This window comes from Pelodiscus sinensis, chromosome 6 (assembly GCF_052426305.1).
Source record: "Pelodiscus sinensis isolate ZL-2025 chromosome 6, ASM5242630v1, whole genome shotgun sequence".
NCBI lineage: Eukaryota > Metazoa > Chordata > Testudines > Trionychidae > Pelodiscus > Pelodiscus sinensis.
In genome coordinates this window covers 57671291-57683369 of record NC_143057.1, presented here as the reverse complement: position 1 = coordinate 57683369, position 12079 = coordinate 57671291, and the positions used below count along the sequence as shown (strand labels likewise).

General features: G+C 43.8%; 1 protein-coding gene across 3 annotated transcripts in view; it reads left to right on the top strand.

Moving 5' to 3' along the window:
• HSD17B4 (hydroxysteroid 17-beta dehydrogenase 4) overlaps positions 1-12079 on the top strand; it is a 167663-nt gene that overhangs the window by 86547 nt on the left and 69037 nt on the right. For all 3 annotated transcript variants that reach the window (XM_075931960.2, XM_075931959.2, XM_006134501.4), the window contains exon 18: positions 3805-3874. In XM_075931960.2, the coding sequence (XP_075788075.2) occupies positions 3805-3874 (70 nt within the window). The remainder of the gene's footprint in view (positions 1-3804; positions 3875-12079) is intronic.

Below are 12079 nucleotides of genomic sequence, written 5' to 3'. Positions count from 1 at the left end.
CAAATGCAATCCACCAACTTGGACAGGGAGGGCATACACAAGTGGAGGAATACGCTGCTGGGAGAGATGCATGCAAACCTTGAGGAAAGGAGAGCATGCCAGGGACAGGTAGTGAAACACTAGGAGTGTGTGGCTCATCCTCTGTGGTGGCTGTGATGAATCACATAGTGGCTTTGCAGGACATTTACCCTTAAGGGTGATGCTTACCAGTTCCAGGTAACTTGTGGGGATTGGAGCAGCTCCCCATCTGCTGCAGGCAGGAGACTCTTCTGAGCCCACTGTGAACAGGTGCTGCTCCCACAAGCCCTAGCAGCTTCTATCCACGGAAGGCCCATGCACACTTTGAGGCGGGCGCTGCTCTGGCCTGCTTGTTCCCCTTTAATAGGTTAACCAGCTAAACATCATGTTTAATCGGTTAACTATGTAGTTCTGGTTTTGGTGTGCCCTGGGAGCAGAATCCAGAATGCAAAGGAGTGCAGCACTGTGGGATAACTGTCCACACTGCATCATGCTCAAAGTCGGCGTTTGTCATCCTACTAGGGATAAGCTACTTGAGTCTACGTCAATTTTTCCACACAGTGGGGACATGCACCTTCAAATTTACAAAATTGGTACTAAAAAACTGGCCTTACTTATCTTTGAGTAGACACGGCCTGCAAGGCACACACCGCTAAAGATATTGAATCAGGTCTTCACAGTGTTCTGAACACAGCAGTAACACCCATTAATTTTGTTAACTCAAGAGCAAAGAACTCAAGGTGTTTTTGCTGCAGTTTGTGAGGAAGTGGATATAGAACACCATTCCTTGCTCATGCATATGAAGGTGAGATGGCTTTCTCAAGACAGACTGCTTGCCTCTATTTAATCTTCTGGAAGAGTTATATATTTTCTTAGTTGATGATAAACTGAATTTGGTGAAGTTCTGAAAGATGTGTGTAAGAGGTACCCCAGTTATGCCAGCCAGACATGTTCAGTGACATGAATAAGCTAGATAAAACTATGCAAGGTAGTAACACTAATTTTATTGGCCATTGTAAAAGAGTAGAAGCATTTAAAAGAAAACTGCAACGCTAGAAAGTTCATGTCTTTGGGGAAAATATGGATATGTTTGTGCTCTTTCATTCTTTCATTCAGGAATGAAACATTGACTTGATATAATTAAATCTTACCTGGTAGTGCATGTAGGTCTGTTTATCAAATTTAATATCTATTTTCTTGAGCTGACAACAGAATAAGATGCTGCACATGTGGACTACAAACCACTTTAGAGAGAACAGTGGAGCTAAATTTCCATCCAGTGTCTCATCAAAACTGTTAGAGAAGCTCATTGACATTTCATCACACTCAAAGTCTGAACCAGATTGAAAGAAATGCTGCTGGAGACATTTGCGTGAAAGTGTTCCAATGAATACATCACTGCTGCTTCTGCAGCGCTGCAAGTTTTGATCTCCTTTAGTACCACCTACTAAGCCAGACTTACGGCCTGACATCAATGAAAATGAAGTACTAAACCAGGATGAACATTGACCATGACATGTGCCTGTGCTCCTCACCCCACAATTGGATGGAATTGTTGGTCAGTACCATTAACAAGTTTCACACTGAGTCAAAAAAAATAATATCCAGTTTATTTTTATCCTTATATTGTCTTTGTTTTGTGCGTGTGTGAGATTACTGTATTGCTGTCCATTTAACACAGGTTTTAATCTACTGGATTTGCAGAAAGAGTTGACACACTCATGCCACAGAGATTTTAAAAGCATTTTGGGAGGGCCTCCAGAAAGAAGGTTGAGAACCAACTCCTCTTCTAAGGGACCATTCAAGATGAAATACAAGTTGAACTTCCCAAATCCAGGATTTTCTGGTCCAGCAACATCTGTGGTCTGGCAGGGCCAGGGATGTTGCTGGACCAAAGAGGCCCCAAACTACACAGGAGCTGGGGAGCCCTGGCTGGGCTAGGCAGCATGTGGGGAACCCCCAGCATTAATGGGAGCAGGTGGTGGCCAGGGGGCACCAGCCCAGGAATCCCCAGGCGGCAGCTGGGGACCTCCTACCCCAGTCCGGGTGCCTCTGGCGTTATGGTACCACATGGCTGGAAACTCCCAGCCCCAACTGCAGATGAACTGCAGCTCTTCAAATTTGATGCCATCAGCTCAGGATTAAACAAAGACTGTGAATGGCTAGCCAATTACAAAAGCAGTTTCTTCTCTCTTGGTGTTCACACCTCCAGATCAGCTGCTAGAAGTGGGCCTCATCCTCCCTGATTGAATTTACATCGTTATCTCTAGCCTGATTCTTGCCTGCATATTTATGCCTGCCTCTGGAAATTTCCACTACATGCATCTGACGAAGCGGGTCTTTGCCTACGAAAGCTTATGCTCCAATACATCTGTTAGTCTATAAGGTGCTACAGGACTCCTTTTCGCTTTTGCAGATCCAGACTAACACTGCTACCTCTCTGATACTTGACAACCTGTATTAATGGGTTGTTACTGGGCCACTTATCTTGAATGGTCCCTTAATTTAGCATAAGCAGTTAGCACATATTCTGTCTGTCTGTATCTTGTATTAGCTGTGACACTCTAGATACGTCTATACTTGGATTTGATCCATGGAAATTTTGTCATCCGCGAGTGCTTAACCCCCTCTTCCTGAAAACGTTTTGCTAAGGAAAGTGGAAGTGTGAATACTGCTTTGTTGGCAGTAGCACTCTCCTGCTGACAAAGCAATCCCCCCGTCCTCCCCCCGGAGGGTTGGAAGTATTTTCTGTAAAGGTGCTGACAAACAATTTTCACATATACTGATTTTTTTTTTAAAGTGACAAGACTGTGTTGACAGTATGTATACATACCCGCATTATACCTTTCCTAGATATGAGGAAGAGTTCTGGTTAGCTTGAAAGCTTGTGTCTCTCGCTAGCAGAAGTTGGTCCAATAGCATTTCATTTCAGTTGGTCCGATATTATTTCACCACAACATTGCTACTGCAACACTAAAAAAATCTGTCATCTTCAGATTTTCCTCACTTCCATATCTATTGCCTTCACTTCAAGTTAAATTATTTCCAGAAGTCATATAGTAAATTAAACATATTACTGTTTCTTTCCTCTTCCTTCATTAGAGTGCTACAGTTCTTCAGGCAGACCTGCTTAGGTTTTTCACATCAGGCCTGAATAATTATGAAGCCATTAAAAGTAATACTTCATGATTTGGCAATTGTGTCACTCTTCCAAAGGTGGAGATCTCGTAACATCTGTAACTGTGGCCTATAATTTATGCTGAAAAAAGTGGATCTATTTTAAAATAAAGAAATTCTAAGTTATAACTGTGTTTCTAGAAACATGCACTTATCCTCCAGGCCCTGGCTATTTACAATAGCTTTTTGCACAAATCTGGATACAGTTCAATTTATTGAAGCATTTTAGGAAACATTTTCCTTTATCTTTGTCAAGTTTTTTTTGTGACTGGTTGATGTATGAGCACAAGTTTTTTTTGTTTGTTTGTTTTTTTGCTTTCCTCCCTCTCTTCCCCCCCCCCCTTCTCCTCCCGTTTGGCAACTGTACTATTCAGTCATATGCCAAGTCCAGATGCAGCTCTTGGCATTCTGCCTTTCATCTTTGGCAGTTGTCTCTATACCATGGCAGGTGTTGAAAATAACATTTAATTTATATTTTTCCTTGTTATAGATTTCAGCATCAGACCACTAGTTAAGCAGATTCTGATACATTCCTCCCACAACCACAAGTTGCATGTGGCTAGTGTTAGATTTTTTTTTAAATTTTCCATTTAAATTTTGTTTCCACAGGCTGCCTTGTATCGCCTTAGTGGGGATTGGAATCCTTTACACATTGATCCCGGTTTTGCTGCTCTTGGAGGTGAGATTTGAGGAACAGGGTGGGGTTTTTTGTTTGTTTGTTTGCTGGGGTTTTCTTGTTGTTGTTTTGGTTTTGTTTAGAAAGGAACAGTTAGTATTATGTGAAAATATTGTTTAGTTTGTCATTTAGTTTTAGTCAACACATTTGAGGAGAGTCATAAAAACAAACATACCTCGACCCTTTTTAAAGTCTCTTCTTAAAGCTTAAACATTAAATGTTCCATTTGTCAGTCAAAATAATGTACAACACTACACTTTTTTTTTTAAACATTGCTGCTTTTGGTTGCAGTGTAGGCACAGTCTTTTGTTTTCCCCTGAAGGAAAGCTGGTCTTCCATTTTTTTGTTATGTTGGTGTATCCTTTCATCCCATCCTGCCGCTTTCTCTAGTTTCCTCTTATCTTAAATAAAGTCTCTAATCTGAAGTTTACTGCCTTAGTACAAAAAGTTCATTTGATACGTTTTTGAAGCCAGGTCTACAGAACTGTTCCGAGAACCGCCATTATCGCATAGAATTGATTAACTTGATAATTTCACATGCTAAACTGAGTAACATTAGGGGTTATTTGTTGATGAGATTGCCTGAGGCGGAATAGAGTCTAATTACCTAAGAACAATGAGTTTTTACAAACACCATACTAGTAGTACAGAGTTACTTTGCTCAAAAAGATAAGAATTTGAGTTGGGAGTAGTGGTGGCTTAGTCACAACCTACAGAGGGGTAGCAGAGTTAGTCTGTAACAGGAAAAACTTAAACAGTCATCTGAAGAAATGGGTTTTGCCCACGAAAGCTCATGATACCATCTACACTTTTTGTTAATCTTTAAGGTGCTACTAGACTATTTGTTGTTTAAGATTTTTAGTCACAACCGTAAGCCCTGTAAATTATACTGACCAAAGTAGTAATGTGTACAGGCACCACCCCTTCTTTCTCTGTCTTTCTCAAATATTTGCATGGCTATTGAGACACATTAGCAAGTCCTGGAATTCCCTCCCAGTGTGATACACCAGATTCCCATTGTCTTCTCATTCAGATACTTCCTAAAGATCCACTGCTTCCAAAAACATATTATTATTCTCTCCATCTTTAACAAGGGGGGGGACAACAATACTTAAGCTAGCTTTTTATCTCCCAGTACATTTTGCTATAGCTGTGACTCACTTTTAACCAGTCAGGTTCTTAAGGAGCAGGGACTTTGTGTTGCGCAGCACTGATGGTAGTTGACATTTATTGTTTATTTATTATTAAGTTTAACTATAGTCCCTGAGGAGATTGTGCCGATCCCCTTAATCGTGGGGTTTGTGTTGATGGTGACACAGGGTGGGCCGTGGGAAGAGACTATTTTCCGTGTGAGTAGGAACCTAGGTTTACATATCGAGGGCCTAATATTAAGAAAACATTGCTTACCATAGGAAAGGAATCTCAGATTGCAGCACTCCTTCACTACTATATAGTGCAAGTAGTCTTTTGCAAAGCCAAATTAACATGGTAATTGAGAGTGCTTCTTCATTTGCCAGAACCTAGAGAACAGCTTCACTGGATTTGAGAAAGGACTTAAGTACCTTACTTGTGTGTCTAAATATAAAATTATTAATGAGATGAACAAATGACCTGAAAAGATTTTCAACTAGGGATGTGAATGCGTAACCAGGTAACAGCCGATTCCCCAGGAGCAGCACCCTACCTGCAACCTGTCATAAGCAGAGGGCTGCTCTATCCACGCTGTGCCCCCTGCAAGGAGCCACCAGCTAGCCCCACGCAGCTGGTGGCTGAGGTCAGGAGCCCTGGAGGCTGCCTCCAGCTGGGCTGGAGCGTTTCTCCACCCGGGATCCCACTTAGTCAGTTAACTGGTTAAATGTTAATTTAACCTAACATTTAGTCAGTTAACGGATTAATTGGGATTTTAAATCCCTATTTTCAACAAGTGATCTCTTAAATTTTATTGTGCGTTTGCTTGGGACAAACTCACATCCTTTTTTGTTTTAGCTTTTCAAGAGCACCTTAAATGATCATGTTTTTCTTTCACAAATGTACACAGAAAGAAAATGTTAAGCTTATGTGCTCAGGTATTCCAGGATAATTAATTTGAAATTCACAAATATTGTCACAGAAGGAGTATTGTTATGTATAAATATGCACCGGTGTGGTCCCCATAACTGTACTATCTGGACACTCCCAAGTAATCAGAAATAATAATGACCTCCTTGCTTTCTCACTTTTATCTTAGTCTGTAGGAGAAATAACTTGGTTGGTTTATATGTTTTTTGAGTGCTTGTTAGTATTGGCATGCTTTGAAGAAAGCAATGAAGAAAAGGAAATGAGTTTCGCATTTAGCGGAAAGTGGTTTCTTGCTTGCATAAATGAGTTCCATAGTTTAAGTTCAGCTCCTGTGTAAATTATCTTGCCTGCATATTTGATTGACTGAATTGCCTCATATTGAATGACTGATTGACTATTTCAGTACAACATTGTTGGCATGGGAAGTTTTGATTATGAATTACAATACCAAGACCTCAAATTGGACACTTGAGTGTGCAGTCAGAGTAGAGAGAAATGCATCAAGCGGATGGTCACACTAGCTTGTATTTCTAAGCAAATGTTTTGTAACTACCAGAAGGTTTTCAGGATGTGCAGCTTCATTCCTCTCTTGTGTTTGTCTCACTAGTTCCCAGTCTCAGTGTTCTTGCATGCAGGAATTTTAAATCTATGTCTGATCGGATGGGTTACTTTTTCTGGCCTTCTAGATAAACTGGTGTCTCTTTGATAGCATGGCCATTTGTGTAGCTGTTCGCATTGAGAAATCCAAAAGAGTCCCAACACTTCAATCTGAAAACAGCCTTAAGGAAGTAGCTTTTTTGAAGTATATCTTTCATCTTACCAGTATCACTTTTGTCTTGCCTGGATTTAGCTTTCATTGGTTGCCCTTCATGAAGGCATTAAGAAAGTTGGCATTGTACCGACTTTGGTTTTGATGCCTACATATTTGCCAATGTATGGTAAACTAACCAGAGGAATGGCAAAAGTCACATTGCTGATACACAGACTACTCCTGGACAACTTTCCAACCCTTGATCCAGCATGTGGGTCCACTAATGTTGTTCCAAAAAAGTTGCTAGTATTTATTTAATGTAAATAAAATTTCACTTACTCCTGCATTCAGAAATGGTTAACTGTTTTGGCTGAAATTGTGCTAGAGTTCGTTTTGAGGCAGAGATCCAGCATAGAAAATTTCAGCCCAAACAATTAAAGTTGTTAAAGCTATAAATACCCGAAAACTGCATTATATAATGGGAAGTGACAGGCAACCTCAGTAGGTGGCATGACTGCTCCAGAGTCTAGATTCCATTCATATTTAAATATATGTATATAATCATAGAAGCTATATCTTTACGAAGCTATGTATTGAATTAGGGCTGTCAAGCCATTAAAAAATTTAATTGCGATTAATTGCACGCACTGCCCCTTTGAAGCACGGCCCTGGCGCCTCAAAGGGGCAGTGCATTAGGAGCCGGGGATCAGCTGGAGACCCCAGCTGACCCTGGGTTCCGTGCAGCACTGCCCCTTTCAAGCACAGAAGTGGCTCTTCAAAGGGGCAGCTCCACACGGAGCCGGGGATCAGCTGGGCACTCCACCTGATCCCCGGCTCCTAATGCACCGCCCCTTTGAGGCACCAGGGTGGCACTTCAAAGAGGCAGCACTGCACAGCTTCTCAGGACAGGAATCATGTCTACTTCAGTCTCTTGTGTTGCATGTCTCATAATAGGTCATAGTTTTTTGGAACTTGTGTTACTATTATATAATATACAAAATACTATAATCAGGGCTCGACGAATTATAGAAAACCCTACTCACCAGACAAAAAAGGTACTCGCCACCCTCCCCCCCAAAAAGGAATTTGGCATAAATTCCTAATAAGAATAAGAACAGTAATTACTAATACATTCTTAATAAATATCACCCAAGTTATTAATAAATACCTTAGAAATGTCTACCTTTTCCCTCTTCTGCCATGTCTCCTCCCCTTGCTCCATCAGCTCCCCTGGTGCCTGCTGTCCCCCAACCCCTCACTCTCCTCAGCTGTCTTGACTCCTGCCTTTCTCACTGCCCTGAGCCCTCCTGAGACCTGCCCCCCTTCACCAGCCCTTCCCTCCCCGCTGTACCCACTCTTTAGTAGCCCCACTCTGATTATGTGAGCTACCCCTCCTCATCCCCTCTCCTAACACCTCCCTTTACACCTGCCCTGCCTCTCTCCTCTGGTGCTGGTTCATCCCCTGCAGGTGCCTGCCCTTCTGCTTCACCCCCAGAATCTCCTGGCACCTGCACCCTCCTGGTGCCTCCCCTTCCCTCACTGCCCCTGCCCCCTTTGCCCTCTTTTTCCCTGATACCCACCCCCTCAGCACCCTCGCCCCCATTCTCCTCATGATCCTGTGTCCTCACACATGCATTGCTCCATCTCCACCTTCCTCATGCCCACCCCTTCTTTCAAGCCTTCTCCCTGCACCTTCCCCTCTCCCCTCTAGCTCCCAGTGCCCTTACCCTCTCCTCTCACAGCATCACCCTGTTCCCCCCTCCCAATGACACCTCCCTCCTGCCCTTTTCCTCATTGTCTCCACTTGGCCCCCTGGGATTTGTCTCTCCTGCAACCCTGTCCCTTGGTGCCTTCCCCTTTCTTCTTCTTCTCCTGATCTCCCCTCTCCTCCCCTCCGCACAAGCCCCTTCCCCATATTTTTCCCCTCCCCATCTCTCCTCACAGCCCAGCCCGTTCTCCTCCCCCAGGGACAGCTCTAGGTTTTTTGCTGCCCCAAGCAAAACATTTTTGGCCCCCGCCTTTTTTTGTTTTCTTTTACACGTTTGCATTTTGCAATGGGTTTTGTTTGTTTTCATTTTTGTCCCAGCATTTTAGCTCTATAAATAGCAAATAGCATTTTCATTCATTTTTTTCCATAAAGGTAAAGGCGCTTCAAGTGAACTCCCCCTTTGACTCACTGCTGGGTCACAGCAGCTTTTTCCCTGGCCTATCCAGCCCCTCTCTATGGACAAGCACCCCTCACTCCCGACCCACAGGGGAAGCAGGGTGCAGGGACAGCACAGAGCCAGACGGGTGCAGGGATCAGTGGAGGAGGAGGGGACAAGAGTGGTGCGGGGAATGGGAGGCACAGAGCCAGAGGGACGCAGGGATGGCGGGGGGGAGAAGCAGCGTGCGGGATGCGGTGGAGACATGGGAAACGGGACGTGGGGAACGGGAGGGGCAGAGGGATCGGGGTCTAGGAACAGTGCAGGGAATGGGCAGCACAGAGCTGGGGGGGCAGGGATCGGGGGGGCAGGGTGCGGGGTGCAAGGGCAGCGCAGAGCCAGAGGGAGAGCAGGGGATCCGGGGTGGAGGGGCGGCATGGGGAATGGGCGGCGGGACCCAAATGTGGCGCGGGGCAGGTTCAGCGAGCCGGGCAGTTGGCCGGAAGCGGTCTCTTGCCGGTGAGGGGGCTGGGGCCGTGGTAGGACTGGAACCGGCAGGTGGGACCTGGCTGCGCCGCAGCCAGCTGCCGGGGACACGCAGCCCTTTAAAATCATCTGCCGGCGCTCCACCTCCTTGCGCCACAGCTGCACGCGGGCAGCCCGGCGCTGAGAATCGCCGCAGTTCCCCCTTCCCAGCGGCGCTCTGCTCCTCCCGGCCAGCGGATCAGATGGGGCTGCGCCACCCGTAGTGCGGGCTTCGGCCAGCCTGTTACAACGGCCCACCGGGCCAGTCCGCTCCTGCACTCGACAGCTGGCAAAATCTACTCGCCACAGGCGAGTGTATTTGTCGAGCCCTGACTATAATATATATAATTATAATATAATATAACTATAATATACAGAATAAATTATAATCTCTCTGCATGTGTCATTTAATTTGAACTAATATTAATAATTAATATTAACAAGCAGAAGGGATGCATGCCAAAATAGGGAAGTATGTAAATATTATTTAATCTGTTAAATTGAAGTTGTATTCAAGTAGACAGGGCCCTGTGACATTGATTTATGGGTACATAGGGAATTAGCTAATGCAACTTTGGAGCTAACAACTAATCTTCAAGAATTCATGGAGGATGAATAAATTCTTAAGAGGTCTAGAGAAGGGCAAACATTATCCCGCTTTTAAAAAGGGGAACAAGAGGACCCAAAATAATAGATCGTCAGCATCACTGGAAAGATACTGCAACAAATTATTAATCAATCCGTGAGTAAGCATCTAGGCTGTGTCCTCATTGGCGCGATCTTGCGCAAACGCGGCCGCTTTTGCGCAAAAACATGCTGCCTGTCTACACTGGTGGGGAATTCTTGCACAAGAACACTGACGTTCTAATGTGTGAAATCAGTGCTTCTTACACAAGAACTGTCTCGCTCCTGCTCAGGAATAAGCCCTCTAGCACAACTGTTCTTGTGCAAGAGGCCAGTGTAGACAGGCACCATGAATTTCTTTCGCAAGATAGCCCGATGGCTAAAATGGCCATCGGCGCTTTCTTGTGCAAGAGAGCGTATACACTGGCATGGAAGCTCTTGTGCAAAAACAAATCTCTTGCGCAAAGGCACATGCCAGTGTAGATGCTCTCTTGTGCAAATACTTTCATGCAAGAACTTCTGCATTGTAGAGTATTTGCGCAAGATCATACCAATGTATTCGTAGCCCTAGGGGATAACAGAATTATAAGGAAAATCCTGAATGAATTTGTCAAGAACAAATCATGTCAAATCAACCTAATTTCCTTCTTTAACAGGGTTACTTGCCTAGTGGATAGTGGGAAAGTATTAGTTCTGATAAATCTTGATTTTTAGTAAGGTATTTCACTCAGTCCTACAGGACATTCTCATAAGCAAAGTAGAGAACTGTGGTCTAGATGAAATTACTGTAACATTGGGAGCACAGGTTTGAGATCTTACTTATTGAATGCAAAGGGCTTATCAAAAGGTAGCTCATAAGAACGGCCATCAGACCAAAGATCCATCTAGCCCAGTAGCCTGTCTGCCGACAGTGGCCAACACCAGGTTCCCCAGAGAGGGTGGACCGAAGACAATGATTAAGCGATTTGTCTCCTGCCATCCTTCTCCAGCCTCTGACAAACAGAGGCCAGGGACACCAATTCTATCCCCTGGCTAATAGCGTTTTATGGACCTAACCTCCATGAAATTATCTGGCTTCTCTTTCAACGCTATTATAGTCCTAGCCTTCACAGCCTCCTCTGGCAAGGAGTTCCACAGGTTGACTACACGCTGTGTGAAGAAGAACTTTCTTTTATTAGTTTTAAACCTGCTACCCATTAATTTCATTTGGTGTCCTCTAGTTCTTCTATTATGGGAACTAATAAATAACTTTTCTTTATCCGCCCTCTCCACACCACATAGTTTTATATACCTCTATCATATCCCCCATCGGTCTCCTCTTTTCTAAACTGAAAAGTCCCAGTCGCTTTAACCTCTCTTCATATGGGACCCATTCCAAACCTCTAATCATTTTAGTTGCCCTTTTCTGAACCCTTTCCAAGGCCAAAATATCTTTTTTGAAGTGAGGAGACCACATCTGTACACGGTATTCAAGATGTGGGCGTACCATAGTTTTATACAGGGGCAGTAAGATATTCTGTGTCTTACTTTGTATCCCTTTCTTAATAATTCCTAGCATCCTATTTGCCTTTCTGACCGCTGTTGCACACTGTGTAAGTTTTCAGAGAACTATCCATGATAACTCCAAGATCTCTTTCCTGATTTGTCATAGCCAAATTAACCCCCATCATACTGTACGTATAGTTGGGGTTATTTTTCCTGATGTGCATTACTTTACACTTATCCACATTAAATTTCATTTGCCATTTTTGTTGCCCAGTCACTCAGTTTGACGAGATCTTTTTGGAGTCCCTCACAGTCTGCTTCTGTCTTGACTATTCTAAACAGTTTTGTATCATCCGCAAACTTTACCATCTCACTGCTTACCCCTTTCTCCAGATCATATATGAATAAGTTGAAAAGGATTGGTCCCAGGACTGACCCTTGGGGGACACCACTAGTTACCTCTCTCCATTCTGAAAATTTACCATTTATTCCTACCCTTTGTTTCCTGTCTTTTAACCAGTTCTCAATCCAAGAAAGGACCTTCCCTCTTATCCCATGGCAATGTAATTTACACAAGAGCCTTTGGTGAGGGACCTCACAATTTTATTATTTACTATTGTT